Source organism: Mus caroli, unplaced genomic scaffold (assembly GCF_978045245.1).
Source record: "Mus caroli unplaced genomic scaffold, Mus_caroli_1 scaffold_10, whole genome shotgun sequence".
Classification (NCBI taxonomy): domain Eukaryota; kingdom Metazoa; phylum Chordata; class Mammalia; order Rodentia; family Muridae; genus Mus; species Mus caroli.
The window spans coordinates 35,013,797-35,030,673 of record NW_028227265.1 but is presented as its reverse complement, the minus strand read 5'-3'; the positions used below and the strand labels follow the sequence as shown (position 1 = coordinate 35,030,673).

Here is a 16,877-nt window from a genome sequence, read left to right as displayed (position 1 = left end):
ATGAGATCTGATGCCCTCTTCTGGTGTTTCTGAAGTTAGCTACAGTGTACTTATGTATAATAATAATAAATAAATCTTTGGGCCGGAGCAAGCAGAGTTCCTAAAAATTCAATTCCCAACAACCACATGAAGGCTCACAACTATCTGTACAGGCTTCAGTGTACTCACATACATAAAATAAATAAATAAATAAATAAATAAATAAATCTTCTAAAAAAAAAAGAAGCACACTAGATAACATTTTTTAAAAGAAAGAGAATGATCTTGGTTTTAAACTGATACAAAGTTGAATTATTTTAGATCAATTTGTGAGGTGAAATGTCCCTCTACTAAAGTTTCGGCCTATTTTGATAATAAGCTCTTGGTTGTTTCTGTTTCTAAGGAAAGAAAGTTTCTTGAGTTTGTGGAGATGACTCAGTGTGTAAGAGGGCTTGCTGTAAAAGCAACAGGACCTGAGTTCAAGTCCCCAGTACCCATGTAAAAACTGAGCATAGCCTCTCATGTCTGTAACTGTAGCATTATGGGACAGAGACAGGTGGATTCCTAGAGCTCACTGTCAGCCAGTCAGCCCTAGGCTAAAGAGAGAGTTTTGGGATCTGTGAAAGACAAAAAAATAAATAAATAAAAAAATAAAGACTACCAACGTCCTCTGGCTGTCACGGGTGCACATGAGTGATGAGCAAGCACACATGTGTGTTTGCTTGCCATACTTTGCATTATATATGACTGTGTTTCTATTGGTGTGCACAGTTAATTTGGCAGATAATGAAGCCAATGTTTTAAGCTGTCCTTCTTGCTACTCCAACAACTACAGCGATGGCTCGTGATACAATGATGCCCATTGGTCTCCATGGACACCGCCAATGGTGCACAAGCAGTCACTAAGCTCTGCCTATCACTGACCATTTTGCTTCTCTCCTGCAGCTTTAAAAGCAGAAAGTGTGGGGATGCCTTTGCAGAAGCCCTCTGCAGGAGTTTGCCTACTATGGGGAACCTGAACACGCTGGGGTGAGCCAAGGCTTGCAAGCAAGATATGCAGCTGCAGATGTCTGGCACACACTTCCCTGCTTTGTCCTGTGTATACAGAACCCTAGCCAACCCTCTTCTCCATCCCCATTCCTCTCTACCACCCTTGCTTGTCTTGTAGGTTAACAGGAAGTAGGATTACAGCCCAAGGCATCAGCCACCTGATACAGGCTTTGCCCCTCTGTTCCCAGCTGGAGGAGGTCAGGTGAGTGATCTTTAGAAGGGCTTCCTTGCCTAGGAGAAGTATCACTTTCCAGTGCTTAGGGCACTCCTGGGGCCTGCATATTCCATAGGAACCAACGACAGAGGGGGATGTCAGTCCAAGAATGCGGTGGGTCAAATCCAAATGAACACCTCCCAGACTCCAGCAGGCTGCATATTTGGGCCACCTTGAGGGATCAAGAGTTTGGAATTCCCTTCCCTTATTCTGTGAGCCTAGGGAAAAGGATTCAGTGTTTAGGCAGAAGGCAGGTAATGTGGGTACACATAAGATGCACAACTTCACATTCCTGTGCTTGGAGACATACTTGCAAAAAAGTACCCACTAGCCTAACTCAAGGATGTGTCACATGCATATTCACAGATGGGTATGTATGTGGTACACACAGGTGCACTTAGATGCACCACACACTGGCTGAGCACATCTGCACAATTGTCTTCTTCTCCCTCTCCCTCTCCCTCTCCCTCTCCCTCTCCCTCTCCCTCTCCCTCTCCCTCTCCCTCTCCCTCTCCCTCTCCCTCTCCCTCTCCCTCTCCCTCTCCCTCTCCCTCTCCCCTTCTCCCCCTCTCCCTCTCCCCTTCTCCCCCTCCCCCTCTCCCCTTCTCCCCCTCCCCCTCCCCCTCTTCCCCTCCCCCTCTCCCCTCTTCCTCCTCCTCCTCCTCCTCCTCCTCCTCCTTCTTCTTCTTCTTCCTTTTGGTTTTTCGAGACAGGGTTTCTCTGTGTAGCCCTGGCTGTCCTGGAACTCACTCTGTAGACCAGGCTGGCCTCGAACTCAGAAAGTTGCCTGCTTCTGCCTCCTGAGTACTGGGATTAAAGGCATGCGCCACCACTGCCCAGCCACAGTATACTTCTTGCTTGTGTCTTAATTGATTGCTCCAGAAAAAGGTGGAACAGTCTTTTTTAAAAAATACTTTAAATTTTTCTTTTCTCAGTTTTTATTTTGTTTTTCAGATTATAACATAATTACATCATTTCTCCCTTCCATTTCCTCCCTCCAAGCCCTCCCATACATCCCTCCTTAGTCTCTTTCAGATTCATGACCTCTTTTTTCACTAATTTTTATTGTATGCATATACATATATACATATATATTCCTAAATATAACCCACTCACTCTGTACTTGTTACTTGTAGGTATGTTTCCAGGGCGGACCATTTGCTATGGGATGACCAATTGATATACTCTTCCCTGGGAATAACTTTTTCTCCCATTCTTAGCAACCCTCAGTTGCCTGTGATTCTTTGTGTAGAGTTGAAGTATCATGGACTCTCCCTTGTCCACTTTAACATGTCTGTCGATGCTGTCTTTGTTAAGCTCATGTTTAGTCAGTCATGTTGGTGAAAGTTTATGACTGTAGCTTCTGACATTACTAGGAGACACGGTCTCAGCAAAATCCTTCATCTTATATAAATCTCCTTCCTGAGATTCAGAAAGGGAACCCCTGAATCCAAGCAGGCTCACCCAGGAAGTAGGATACAGCACTTACAGAATGGTACCCAGGCTAGCCAGTCCCTGCTGTTACCTCTAATGGGTGTCTTTGGGCAGTGGTCACTCTGATTGGAAAGGTTTTAACCATTGATCTTGTTGAAACTGTCTTTCTTGAGTGAGATTAATCCTGGTCCTCATCATCCCATTTATTTATTTATTCATTTATTTGATTTGATTTCAATTTCCCCTGTTGTTCTCAACCATTCTCACACTGTTTCTCCATCTGTCCCTCCAACTGGAATCCAGGTAGGGACAGTGAAGTCAGAGAGGTTGTTATGACCTCTGATGAGCTCTGGCCAGAGCTGAGACTGGAAGTAGAGTCTTTAATCTCCCAGAAATACCTCATTTAGCCCCTGAGTCATTAATGAACTCAAGATTGAGGCACATTGTACACCTAAGCCCCGGGAGCAGACCTTACTTCATAAGGCTGTCACCTACCATCTGGGGCTTCCAAGTGCCCATTCCCACAGCTGAGGGATTGGGTCTTGGTCTCCCTGTAGTTTGCATGACAACCAGCTCAAGGACCCCGAGGTGCTGAGTCTTGTGGAGCTGCTCCCCTCCCTGCCGAAGCTCCAGAAGCTTGAGTAAGTGGTCTTACCGCAAGCCAACCCCGCCCCTTTTTTGGCCCAAGTCACACCTTCCTTTGCAGACCATGTCAAGGGCTTCCACCCCTGACACTATGCCACAATTATACAGCCTGAGCCGAAACAGCTTCTCCAGGTCAATCCTCCTGTCTTTGGTGAAGGTGGCCATCACATGTCCTACTGTCAGGAAGCTGCAGGTCAGGTGAGCAGATCTTCCCTGTCTGGAGGCAGGAGAGTGCAGTATGGGAAAGGAGGTGGCCCCTAGCTTATAAGATCTGTGTGTGCATGCCACAGTAAGCTTACTTCACAGCTAGAATCTGCCTCGGGGTTTGGTGTATAATAATAGTAAGTGGATGGAAAGATGCATGGATTGATGGGTGAACAAAATGGGTGGAGCACAGGCATAGCTAAAGAAATAAGGTGTGTGTCGCTCTCCATGGTTCTGAAACCAAACCAAACCAAACCAAACCAAACCAAACCAAACCAAACCAAAACAAAACAAAACAAAACAAAACAAAACAAAACAAAACAAAACAAAACGTGGGGCTGGGGAGGGGGGACTTTCTACCTTGCCCTGCCAACCTTACAAAAGCAGGCTTGCTGCCGTGGAAGAGGATGTATGGCCATGTGGGGCACTCTTTTCATTTCTCCTGTTTCCTCTATCAGGAAATAAGCTTTCCCTAAATGATTGGGATGGGGTTGGTGACAGCTGGGGAAAGTGGAGTGATGCACTGAATTCCAGTTCCTGGTTATCAAGGCTTTGTGTCTGACTCTGTAGGGAATCGGACCTCATCTTCTATCTGTCCCCGGTCACAGAGACAGCTACACAGCAATCAGGGTAAGTAGCTAGGGAGGCATGGCCCCAGCTAGTCCTGAGAGGGGATCTAGAGTGGGAGGGCGAGGGTGAGAATATAGCAAGAAATGGAGAGGGAAGATTCTCCCTGCTGCTGGGTGCATCCCTGCTCAGGGCTGGCAAAGTGTCTTCCCTTCCTCCCATGTGTCTGTAGTACACCTGACCCCTGGCTTGAGAAGCATCCCTAGGGTCAAAGTCAGCCAGGCCTGTAGGGAGGACATGAAGATACCATGCACTGAAAAGTTCTTCAAACAGAAGAAAAGATAAAGGGAGAACTGATTGTATCTACATCTTAGGGCTGCCTTGGGAATGGAGGGAAAAGTGCATCTAACATACTTCAAATGCTGGAATGCCACCAGCATTCAAAGCTGGCTTTCTAGCTCCCGCCTCCACCCCTACCACACACACATTTGGGATGGGTGAAGACAGGAACATTTCTGTCACTGAGAAAACACCCCTCCTCCCCACACTCCTCCCTGGCTAAGCTCCAGGCTATACCCCTTCTCTGCTCTCAGCTTCAGTCCCTCATCTGTACCATGACACAGTTGGGTCAACGTTACTTCCCCCCTAGATGCCTAAAGCTCTGATGTCCAATGTGATCACTGCCAGTCACTGTGACTATTCAAATGAAGTGACTTTCAGTCCATCAGTTGCACTTACTACTTTTCCGGGGCTGCGCAGTGGCCACAGGTGTCTCCTGTGGCAGATGACACTGTGAAACTTCTGTCACAGCTAAAGGTTCTGTTAAAGTTGTGGCTCTCAACCTTGGTAATGCTGTGACCCTTTAATAGAGTTCCTCGTGTTGAGGTGACCCCCAACCATAAAATGATATTGTTGCTACTTCATAACTGTAATTTTGTTACTGTTAAAAATCATAATGTAAATATCTATCTGGTGGGCAGTATCTCTGATATGTGACACATATCAGAGGGGTCATGACCCACAGGCTAAGAACCACTGTGTTAGACAATTCTAACCTATAAGCTTATAGAAACTGGCTTATGATATATCCCAAGCTTCTTTACAGTCCCTGGCACTCTCTTTACCTTATGAGAGAGTCTGGAAGGGCTATAGCTCTTCACTGCTTGGCCTTGCCTATTGAAGGCAGCACATGCTCCCTGTCACATCAAAGAGATGTTATCATAATGAACTTAGGAAATCAAAACTGAAGAGTCTGGTGGTTGAAGTGGGGGGAAACTGCACAGCCACATATGGGAGAAGCCACATCTGAATAAGGTTCTCTTAAACCTCAAGCCCTTTGCCTAGGTACAGCCCAAACACCTTCTACCACTGCCTTTCGCAGGAACTCACCATGGGGGTGCTGCAGGATCTTCAGCCCTGGATGCCAAGGAAAGAGGTCCAGTCCATCAGGTTGTGATCCTGAGCTCAGACTAGTGTGTAATTTGTTCTTTTTCAGAGCATCAGATGTACAGGGCAAAGACAGCCTGAAGGAAGGACAGAGTCGAAGCCTGCAACTCAGGTACCACGGCAAAGGATAATGGAGGTAGGGTCCTTTCCCAAAAGAGGAAGAACATCCAGGAAGGAATACAGGGGAAGCAGATGGAGGTGCAGGGAAAGGGCATGCATAAGCAACTATATCAACAATAGCTCCAGCTGAATGGGCCCATGCTATATATTTAGGGTACTGTATTCAAAGGTCTGTGTCTGATACCTCATGGGAACCCTTGTAGGAGCCCCACTAATGACACATGTTTCTCTACTTTGGTAGAAGATAGTGAGTCATAGACAGATTAAGTGCCTTGAATAGGTTCACCCCACTACTTAGAGGTATGCAGATTCCAGAGCTGTTCCCTCAGGATACACCTGACTCAGAACCGGAAGAACCATGATTTTTCTCCTGATACCCTTCATTCCTATCCCAGACTTCAGAAATGTCAACTCAGGGTCCGTGATGCAGAAGCCCTTGTGGAGCTATTCCAGAAAGGCCCCCAGCTGGAGGAAGTGGAGTGAGTACTCTTAAGTGGGAAGCCTGGGGCAGGAGCAGGCAGGGAAGCTGGGCAGGGTAGACAACAGTCAGAACATCTGTCACCTGTCCTGTATCAGCGGCTCAGCTAGAAGCTGTCAGGGGTGTGTTTTATCATCTCTCTGTGATGGACCACATTTTATAGAGAAGGAAATGAAGGCACAGAGGTAAATTTGCTCAATATCAAACAGGAAGGAAGCATCTAGCCTGAGAGTCCCAGCCCCTCCTCGTGAATTCTGCCACTATCTTCGTGGCCATCAGTAGAGTGGGACTCCTCCTGCACTTGGGCAACCCATTCTTTACAAGCTAAAGAGGTTCCCATGATGCCTGTCTCCTGAGCATGGCTTAAGAACTGGTGGTGGTCATTACCTAGTGGTAGGAAGGGAACTCCACCAAGACAGTCCCAGGAAGTCTCCCAAGGGATGTAAAGACAGAACGGTGGGGTCTCCAGGTGGTGGCGGCGCACGCCTTTAATCCCAGAACTTGGGAGGCAGAAGCAGGGAGATTCCTGAGTTCAAGACCAGCCTGGTCTATATAGAGCGGAATTCCAGGACTGCCAGGGCAACACAGAGAAACTTTGTATCTAAAAGCCAGAGTGTGAAGTATTTAGGGGTGAGTTGGCCCCAGCTCAGGGTGTGGTCTATAGGGTGAGTCTGGGCAATCATCTATGGGTTCATTACTTTGTTTCATTGGAACACTAAGGGAGACAGGATTACAATGTATCAAAGATGCGCCAGCAAGATGGCTTAGCAGGTAAATGCGCTTGTTGCCAAGCCTGGCCATCTGAGTTCAATCTCCAGGGCCCACACGTGGAAAGAGCGAATCAGTTCAGAGATGGCTTAGTGTCTGATTGCTTGGGGGCTCTTCCAGGAAACCTGATTTCAGTTTCAGTTTCCACGTTGGGCTGTTGTAACTGCCTATAACTTCAGTTCCAGGGGATTCAGAGCCTTCTGGCATCCATAGGGACCCATACACACACACACACACACACACACACACACACACACACACACACACACACTTACATACCAGAATTTTAAAACAAAAATGAAGGCATGAGATGTTTCTAATCCCCTTGCACAACTGAGCATGTCCCTCCCTGGTCCCCTCACTTGCAACAGGACCCCAGCCACCCTCTCTGCTCTGTTCACCCCTACTGCCAATCCAACTTAATCTCAAGCCTGGCCCATCTCCAGTGTCTTCATCCACTTCCTTTGTTAGAACCCACATCTCTCACCCGGTGACCCATTAGCTTCTGCCTCACTATTGTCCCAGCTCCCACCATGGCATTCTCTCCCTGGCAGAATAGACAGAGTTTCACTTCCACCTACACCATCAGTCCTTCCCTCTGTTCAGGGTAAAGCCCAAATCCTCAAATCCTGCGGGACCCAGAAACCTGCCCCAACCTCCACAGCCCCTTTCTAACACCTTCCCCCTGCCCGAACCCCGCCCTCACTCTATTTCCAGTCTAAGCACATTGGCTCCCTCTGGAGGCTGGTATGTTCTATGCCACAAGGTCTTTGTGTTACCCCCACTACTAGGGACAATCTTCCCAGATCTCTCCCCATACACTTACCTATGAAACTCCTGGGATTTCCAGCAAGTAGTTAAAAAAAAATCAAGAAAGCCTCTCTGACCTTACACTGGGTCAGATATCCTTAGAATTAGGGAAATGATCGCAAGAAGCAATTATGCATGTGGCAGAATACAGGAATTGTCAAAGGGGGTCCTTTGAGGCAGGCTTGTCTGGGTTCAAACCCAAGCCCACTCTTGAGCAAATCCCTTAAGGACTCTGTGCCTTGTTTACTCAGCAGTAAGATAAAGATACTCTAGCTGCTGCTTCATAGACTGTGAGTATGAAATGTGCCACAAGTGTGTAAGTACCAAGGCCATTGCCACATGTGGAGCTGGCAGCCTTTAGTTATTATAAAGTTCATTCGCGAGAACGATGTTCTGACTAAAGCCAGGGTTGGGAGGGGGGGCACTGCAAGAGAGTCTCCACGGTGCCTCTATCTTAGTCTTTCAGGGAACCATTTGGAAGATGATGGCTGTCGACTTGTGGCAGAGGCTGCTTCACAGCTTCACATTGCCCAGAAACTGGAGTGAGTTGTACTTCCCACTGTTGGGTAACAAGGGGAGCCAGGAAGAGTCCCATTTTTGTCCCTGCCACACCCTGCTTTCCATGTCCACGGTCAGCAATAGTAGCAGCATCTATCTACCCAGCTTCCTCTTTCTCCAGCTAAGTTTGGGTGTTGATTATACCTTGCCCTGGCCTCTGCCCTGAACCACCAGTAAGCTCACCATCTAAGTCCACACACATAGCACATAGCATGCCCATGGCACATCTGGCTCACAAGCTAGGTCCGTCCTTGCAACAACTGGCAAGGCTGGAGCCTTGCATGGGCCAGAGCTGAGGTACTGACTGGGTGGGTACTGTGCAGACAGGTCAAGACATTAGGGGACAATGTGGCATGTTTGGTTGAGGTGCAGGTGTAAATTGTTGCAGTGGTGATCTGAGAAATCAGGGTGTACAATGGTGTGGAGCTGGGGTAGAGATGGTTGGGTTGTATTGGGGTTTTAGGATCCTATTTGGGTAAGGAGTAGTGAGGTTTGGACTTCAGCTTTATCTGGGCCACTCCATAACTTTAAAAACCCTGGGAAGGTAATAGAATGTCTCTGGACCTCAGTTTCTCCATCTGTAAAATGGAGTTAAAATGGGACTGTGCATGTCCAAAAACCTTGCCAGTCCTCCATGTTACTCCATAGACTGCAAAACTGAAGCTCAGAGAGGGGAGAACCCAGAAGCAGTGCTTAATGGGTTAAGCCAGAAAACTTGAGTCCCTGAGTGTGTGTGTGTGTGTGTGTGTGTGTGTGTGTGTGTGTGTGTGTGTGTGTTGGTGTGTGATGGGGGGTTGGGTGGGGGCCATACAACCCTTGGCCTGCATGGCCAGAACTCTCAGAGGGACACTGCTTGGGGACCCATGACACCTAACAACTTTCAAGCCACGATGAAAGGACAGGAACTTTCTGCCTGCTGACACTGCCTCCTCTCTTCTCCACAGCCTCAGCGACAATGGCCTCTCTCAGACTGGGGTGACCTATGTGTTGGAAGCCATGAGCACATGTAGGACCCTGGAAGAGCTGCACATCAGGTGGGAATCTCAACAGAGCACCATCTCTTCACTTTAGCCCTGATGCCCAGAGCTCAGGGGCGTCTCCTCACACTTTCTGAAGCTCCCCATAGCCTTAAGGACCCCCAGAAGATGCGGCTGGGGCCTGCAAAGCTGGCACTCAGTGCTGTGGGTGTCTCTTCTGGAGAACTGCCTGGGGCTGATGGAGCCAGCTGGGAATGGCAGTAACAGAGACCGAGAGAACAACTCTCTCGCTCCTTGCCCCATTTGGTACAAACAATGCAGTACCCTGTGTGTCCCCAGCTCCTGTGGGCCCTCTTCTTTTCAACTTCCTTTGGTCCCCTTCCAGCTTCTCCTGAGAACAATCTCCAGGTGACTTGTGACCTCCTGCCCCCTGGTCCAACCACAGTCCTATCTCTATCAGTGTGAGGAGCAGAGGACAGATGTGAACGAATGTCAGTGCTTTCCTGAAAACCTCATTCTTGGTTCTCAGCTGTATGAAGGGTCTGCTTCATGCCCCCCTCAAAGGCCTGGAGGGAAGCCAGACTCTCTCACATGGGAGATTGGGTGCCTCATTTGCAGTGATCCTTGAGATATACAGCATGTCATGGGAGACAGCACCCACATCCCAAAGTGCCGCAAGCATCCGAGGAAACCCCCACCCCCACCCCATCCAAGGAAGGCAGAGAGGGCGTGCTGTAGACTGAGAGACAAACCAGAACAGGAAAAACCTGAAGCCTCTGTAGCAGGAAAGCATCCCACTTCACAGCCTCATAGGAAGGCATAGGAAGGGGCTTAGCTTGGGCAGGTGTGGTGCCTTAGTGGTCCCAATAACCTTCCCTTACCCATCTCTTCTCCATAGCCTGCTAAGCAACACCATGGTACTCACATTTGCCCAGGAGCCGAGGGAGCAGGAGGGGAGCTGCGAGGGGTAAGGACCCAGTATGTGCATACCTCTTTGGGGTGGAGATGTGCCCTCCCTGACCCAGGGAGACCTAGACAGGAACTCACGAAGTAGGGCTACCTCTGTATCTCAGATGGCAGAGTGTTTGTGTGATAGTGCATGGAACTCTGGGCTCAGTTTCCCCACACTGTACAAGTCAAACATGGTGGCCTCTAAGATACATGAGATCCTGTCTGAAATACTGATCAAGAATTCACCATGGGTCAGGCAGTGAGCAGGTGTGGCAGGAGACATGGGTCTGATGAAAAAGGAGCAGAGGGCAGACTACTGGTAATGCCAGGCCAGGCTGGGATGGCCAGAGCTCCTACCTTCCTTTGGCAAAGGGGTATATGTTAACCTCCTTTGAGGGACTTGCAGCACATGGCCAGAGGCTTAGCTCTGTGTCTTCTGTGTCTAATCACAGGCTACTGCATATTGCATAGGGTCTGAACTCTGTAGGTTGGTAGGAGGGGATCTGTCATCTCTACCATCCCCTGTGGTGATAATGACAATGATATTAGTGGTGACCATAACCAGGGTGAATTGAGCACTTACTCTATGTGCAGCTAGCAAGCACTAGACTGAGACAACTCACATGTGACAAACTAGTCCCAGAGAGAGGCTAGTCCCAGTCACATGCCAGACTAAAGTCTCATGACCCTGACCAAGCACAGAGATTAAAAGGTTGACAGTGAGTTTGGCAATGGACCCTGGAACCAGAGGCAAGATGTGTTGAGTCTGGCCTTGCTATGTGTTCCTCCAGGAGGGCACCACTTATCAGCTTCGTGTCTCCTGTGACCTCCGAGTTGTCCCAGAGATCTCGAAGGATCAGGTACAATGGTAATATCCCTTCCTTGTCCCCAAGCTTCAAGCCTGTCTCAGAGGCTCCCCAGAGGACACCACAACCTGCCGTGTCAAGGAGTTATGGCTGTCAACTTCTTGTTTCCTGCATAGCCCATCCCTCCATCTCCTCCTACTGTCTAGGCAGCCCTATCCTGTACCCTGCACCCTGGGCTGGAAAGACTCTGAACTGAGAAAAGGGGAGCCATGAGCCTCTGATCCCCAGTTCTGGGCAACAGCCTGGGCTCCCCTCAGCTCTGCATCTTCCCATCAACATCACCTTCTTTTTGCCTGCCTGCCTGCCTGCCTGCCTGTCGGTCTGTTGGTCTGTCTATCTCTCTCCTTGCCTATCTCATTCACAGTTTGTTCCTTTCTCCAAGGCCCTCATTCTTATCTCTCCTCTATCTTTGCTTTTTGTCCCTATCTGTCTCTGCCACTGTCACTCTGTGTCTCTGTCTCTGCCTATGTCTATCTCTAACTACCCCTGATGCAACCTCTACCTGTCTCTGACTCTATTTCGACCTGTCTGTCTCTGTTGCTCTCTCGTTTATTTCTGTCTCTCTCTCTCTCCAACCCCAGCCCTATGCCTCTCTGCTATTTGGGGCATGCTGTGTGTTAGTCCTCCTGCCTTTCTCAATGCCATGTACCACAATCCCACCCTTCTGCCCACTAGGGGCAGCTTTCCTCTGGATACAATGTCTGGTGGACACTGCAGAGCTGTGTGGGTCTTGCCCCTTGCAGGCTGACACACTGTGGCTTCCTGGCCAAGCACACAGAGAAGCTCTGTGAGGCACTGAGAGCCAGCTGCCAGACCTACAACCTGGATCATCTTGAGTGAGTATTTGATTCCAGAAAGGCAGTGGTGGGGACAGTAGAGCGTTGCTTGGTGATAGAATGCAGGTGTCCTGTTTTCTTTTGAAGAGTCTATCCAGCTTTCTTTCTCATTGACATCAGAGACCCTTCAGAGACCTGGGGGGGCGGGAGGAGGGGAGGGACAGTGACTTTCTTTCCAAATATACATCTCACACTGGTGCCCTTTGCAGCCATGCCTGGCTCCCAGAAGACCACAAATCTTAGAAAGAATGGTGGGGGTAAGGGGATTGAAGTGTCCCGTGTGTGAAGTGCAGAGTTGTGACCTAGTGCTTAGATTGGGTTCCTGGCCCCAGGAACCAGGTGACCACACTGCTGCCAAAGCAGAACCTACATCCTCCACTAACCTTTGCTTCTTCCTTTCCAGCCTATCAGACAACTCTTTGGGGGACAAAGGAGTGATCCTGCTAACCGAGCTGCTCCCAGGACTGGGTCCCCTGAAGTCCTTGAAGTAAGCAACTAACCCCCCCCCCCAAGGCCTCTGGGTTCCCACCAGTGAGAGGGGTTGTTCGGGTCTTCTTCTGGGTACAGTAATGATGTAACCAGTATGAGCCCTCTTCCCACAGCAACACACAAGCAAGTGTTCAACAAGGCCTCCCCCTGGCTTGACTAAACACTGACTTACTTCAAAGAGCTCAGGGCTCCACCTTTTGCTTCAGGCCTTCTCCAAGCAGCTCCTTTGTGTCTCCATGGAGAAGAGATAGCTTTCCTCCCGCTCCCGTTTAGGAGTCTCCTCCCATTTTTAATTTACCCTGAGTCCCGCCATTCCCTTATCAGGCGGCACAATAGAGTCCAGAGGGTGCTCTGGGCTCCAGTCTTAGCTCCTTCACCAACACAGCCAACATGTCACCTTGAGCAAGTTCCTACCTGCCTAGCTCATTCCACAGCTGTGCAGTGAAGTTGGGGGGTTTTGTGATGGTCACCTGGGGGTTCACTGGGGTCTGCCATCTGCGGCCAGAGACACTCCCATCGCTGGCCCTGTGCTCTGAAATTCAGAGAGCGTGTCTGAGTCCTTCACCACTGTCACTGTGTGATTGATCCCCAGCCTCAGCAGGAATGGCTTGTCCATGGATGCTGTGTTTAGCTTGGTCCTGTGTCTGTCTTCCCTGCCGTGGGTGTTCCACTTAGATGTCAGGTGAGTGGCTGCCCTGTCCCCCACCCTCTCCCTCCTCTCATAAGCCCCTGTTGATGCCTCATTTTTACAGGTCATTTGGGGTCATCCTTAGGGTCTTAGATGATACCAGGTGCAGTGAAGGTGTGCTAGGATTAGTGAGTGAAATGAATGAATGAATGAACGAACGAACGAACGAACGAACGAACGAACGAATGAATGAATGAATCAGTAAAGTTTGTAGCTCCATGGTCCCAGGAACAATCAAATTTCTCCAAACTCTCCTTGGGACAAACATCTTTCCACTCTCCCTTACCCTCCAGGCTGTCCTTAGATACTCCTGAGCAAACTAGGGGCTGGCTGGTGGCCTTCGGGGTTCAGGGACTGGCCTACCTGGCATCTCCAGAGTTTATGAAGCTGGAAGGGAAGGCACCAGCCAACCCACAGCCCTGGATCTCCCCCATACAGAAAGCCTGTAGAAACCCTCTGCCTTTTTCCTCCTTCCCTGAGAATCCTAAGAATAGAGGTGTGGTGGCAGGTGGCCAATGCTGGTCCTTAACGTTATAGGGTCCTTATGTCCTTATTTGGATAGTGCATGGAAGCCTGCCTTCTGTCCTGCTTCACCACAAGAGGGCGCTGAAATAATAGGCCAAGAGCCCTGCAACCAAGACTAACCGTGGCTGTCGATTGATCCATTGTTACTATAGTCCCTGGGTGGCAGGCTATCTCCTGGTCCCTAAGCCCTTCTGGGGAGGGGACCCTTGGCCTCTTCTCAACCAGCTTCCTCCTCTTCGCTTTTAGCCTTGAGAGTGACTGCATTTTCCTTCGAGGAGCTGGAACCAGCAGGTGAGGAGAGGAGATTTGGGCAGTCGAGCTAGCCTGTAGCTCTGACTCCTGCTTCTTGTGGATGCACAATCTCCACCCTGACAGACATGTTGGTGCCCAAGAATGACCGCCAGGTCTGGCGAGGTCTCTGGGGCAGCTTCGCTATCTAGTCAGCAAGTCCCTGCAAAACCAGGCTAACTCCAATTTAGCACTTCACGGGCGCTTCCAGCTGCCCCCTGGTGGCAGCAGGCGTCATGGCCCCGAACCCTGGAGGCTGTCCACACAGCTGGGCAGTGACTTCACCACAGCTAACGCAGGCAATCAGAAGCCAGGCTAGCCCCGGGCTTAGGTGCTCTTGGTTCCCCCAGCTTAGGATATCTGCGGGATCTCAGGGCAAAAGAATTGTGGATCAGGGAGACAGAAATACGGTTTTGTCAAGTTGGTGGAAGGGGAGGCACTCCATTCTGTCTCCACTCACCTGGTTGGGGGCTGCCCTGGACAGGTGTGAATTGCTGCTTTTCCTCGCCCCAGCTTCCCTTTCATGGATATCAGTTCCTCCACCTGAACAATGAGGGGCCTGGCTGGAATCAAATCTCCAGATCCCTTCCAGGTGTGGAAGTCCTGAGGGCGTGAGTCCCCGGGTGTGGCTCAAGCTTTCTTTTTGCTATGCTTTCCCCCTCCAAGGGATGCACAAGAACCAAAATTCCAGGCTGGAGTCCAGGTACTGGAGCTGAGTCAGTGGTACACCTCCAGGAGCTTCTGGTACTGTTTCCCACTTTTCTTTAGGGGTCAGGGATTGAGCAAAGCCAGGGGCTCAGGGCTATAAATTAAAAGAGTCTGAGAGATGGGAAAAGAAAAGGCCAGGGGACAGGGGACAGCTCTGGGGGTTGCTGGGCCCTTTGGATCACCTCAGTGGGGTTAAGGCCTGACATTCTCCTAAGAGAAGATTGTCATATCCCTGAAACACACTGGAAACCCAGCTCTCCCCCACCCTGACTCTCTCTCTGTCTGCTTTTGAGACTTTCATTTCTAGAAAGGGATTTATGTCCATACTCCGGAAAAGTCTGGCCACAAGGGGAATTAGGGGATTTCCCAACTAGGCCACAAGGGGCTAGAAGACCTTCCTGAGACCTGGCATTCTCCCCTAAGAGATGCCTAAGTAAGAGATGCCTAAGCTAGTGCCAACAGAGCTATTCAGAGGGAACTTGTCATGCCCCAGGCAGGAGAGGCGGCATGAACAAAGGCCAGGATGAGGGCACGTCTGGAAGCATTGCAGTGTAGCTAGAGCACATAGCAGCAGAGCTTGGGCAGGGTGTTCAGTTTTTACTTAAAGGTACTAAGGAACCACTAAGGGCTTTAAGCAGTGGATTTTAAGCAGTGGGAAGGCCCCATTAGATTCTCAGTGTTGAAAGATCAAACATGGACCGGAGAAAGGATCCAGCAGTTAAGAGCACTCACTGCTCTTGCAGAGGACTTGGGTTCGGTTCCCAGTATTCACATAGCAGGTCACAACCATCCCTACCTCCAGTAACAGGGGATCTGACACCGTCTTCCGTGGGCAGCAGGCATGCACTTGGTGCATGTGTATGCATGCAGGCAAAACACATTTTACAAATTTTTAAAAAAGGTGAGACCCTCAGAGGGTGGTGACGGATTGTGACATTGAGAGTGGAAGTCAGAGGTAATAAGGGATCCAGGTGAGTGAAGATGAGGCCTGGGCTCCGGCAGAGGCGGTAGACGGAGAGGAGTCACCACGTGGAGCAGCTTTGATGTAGATATCGTGATGGCTGGTCACAGGAGAGTTGGGAAGGGGAGTGTGCTCTGCAGGGCATAGGAGAGGCACCTGAGGCCTGCAGTTCTGGGGAGGATGTCTGATAGAAGAAGGGTCCACTCTGAATCCCCATCCTCTTCCCTCTGTCAGCCTTCAAGAGTGTCAGTTGGAACCCACGAGCCTTGCCTTTCTCTGTGCCACTCTGGAGAAGAGCCCAGGGCCTCTGGAAGTCCAGTAAGTAATAAGACAAAACCCGGAGTGCACAGAGTGGCTGGGTGGCTGTGCAGAAAACTGGGTGAGGGCTTATAGGGGAGACTTGATAAATCTTTGACGGCCTTCTTCCACCAGACCAATCAGCCCTACTCTGCCAGTTATGAGACCCATCAGTGGTCAGGCCCTCTCCCAGGAGCCTCAAGTACTGGACCACATGGAGTTCTGTCTCAGAGCCCCACACAAGTCTCTCCTTCATCCTGCCTCTATGGCTAATCTCATCACCTTTGAACCCCTTGGCCCTGAAATACCTCACACACTTCAGAACAACCAGGCCCGTGACCATAATCAGGAGTTCTCTCAGCCACATGGAAGCTGGCTGAGTCCTTGTACTTGTTTCTACTTCTGTGAACAAGACATTGAGCCTTTCCTTGGGAGTCAGTGTTAAGATTCTTATACAAGAATAACCTTTTAAAAAAAACTGTAGGCTGGAGCCCCCTCACTAAGCAAACCCGTCCTCTCACCGAATCATGGTGTCATTTGTCACAGTCTTGCCCTCCTCTTGCTCATATACTCTGTTTTTACTTTCTGGTTGTGTAGTTCTTATCCAAGATGCTCAGGACTGGAAGGGTTTTAAATTTTCTTCAGATTTTGGAATGTTTGCATATGCAGAATGAGATATCTTGGAAAAGGGAATCGGGTCTAAACACAACATTCATTCGTTTCGTGTAAGCCCTCTGAAAGCAATATCCCGTTTCTATAATGGGCCTGCTGCACTTGGGGCTGGGACCTGTCAGGACTGGAATTTTCCACTTGCAGTGTGACATCAGTGCTCAAACTATTTCAGACTTTGGATTTTGGATTTTCCAATTAGTGAGCCTATAGTCTCACCTGCATCAAACCTGCTTTCCTGGGTTGTAGCAATCTCATGCCCTGACTTCTGACTCCACCTCAAATCAATTCCAGACCATTGGACAAGCTAATCCATGTAGACCTCAGGTGTGTTTCTTATGCACTTCTC

At 49.5% G+C, this 16,877-nt stretch overlaps 1 protein-coding gene across 5 annotated transcripts in view; it reads left to right on the top strand.

Moving 5' to 3' along the window:
* The window catches only part of Nlrc5 (NLR family CARD domain containing 5), an 86,126-nt gene that overhangs the window by 36,432 nt on the left and 32,817 nt on the right, over positions 1-16,877 (top strand). For all 5 annotated transcript variants that reach the window (XR_003837390.2, XM_029480352.2, XM_029480351.2 and 2 more), the window contains 17 exons: positions 925-1,008; positions 1,148-1,231; positions 3,235-3,318; positions 3,431-3,520; positions 4,097-4,156; positions 5,589-5,651; positions 6,055-6,138; positions 8,174-8,257; positions 9,218-9,307; positions 10,149-10,217; positions 10,993-11,061; positions 11,811-11,903; positions 12,307-12,390; positions 12,985-13,074; positions 13,852-13,896; positions 14,560-14,637; positions 15,797-15,880. Coding sequence is in view for 4 of the 5 variants with exons in the window: in XM_029480352.2 (XP_029336212.1) it covers positions 925-1,008; positions 1,148-1,231; positions 3,235-3,318; positions 3,431-3,520; positions 4,097-4,156; positions 5,589-5,651; positions 6,055-6,138; positions 8,174-8,257; positions 9,218-9,307; positions 10,149-10,217; positions 10,993-11,061; positions 11,811-11,903; positions 12,307-12,390; positions 12,985-13,074; positions 13,852-13,896; positions 14,560-14,637; positions 15,797-15,880 (1,335 nt within the window). In the remaining variant the exon portion in view is untranslated. The remainder of the gene's footprint in view (positions 1-924; positions 1,009-1,147; positions 1,232-3,234; positions 3,319-3,430; positions 3,521-4,096; positions 4,157-5,588; positions 5,652-6,054; positions 6,139-8,173; positions 8,258-9,217; positions 9,308-10,148; positions 10,218-10,992; positions 11,062-11,810; positions 11,904-12,306; positions 12,391-12,984; positions 13,075-13,851; positions 13,897-14,559; positions 14,638-15,796; positions 15,881-16,877) is intronic.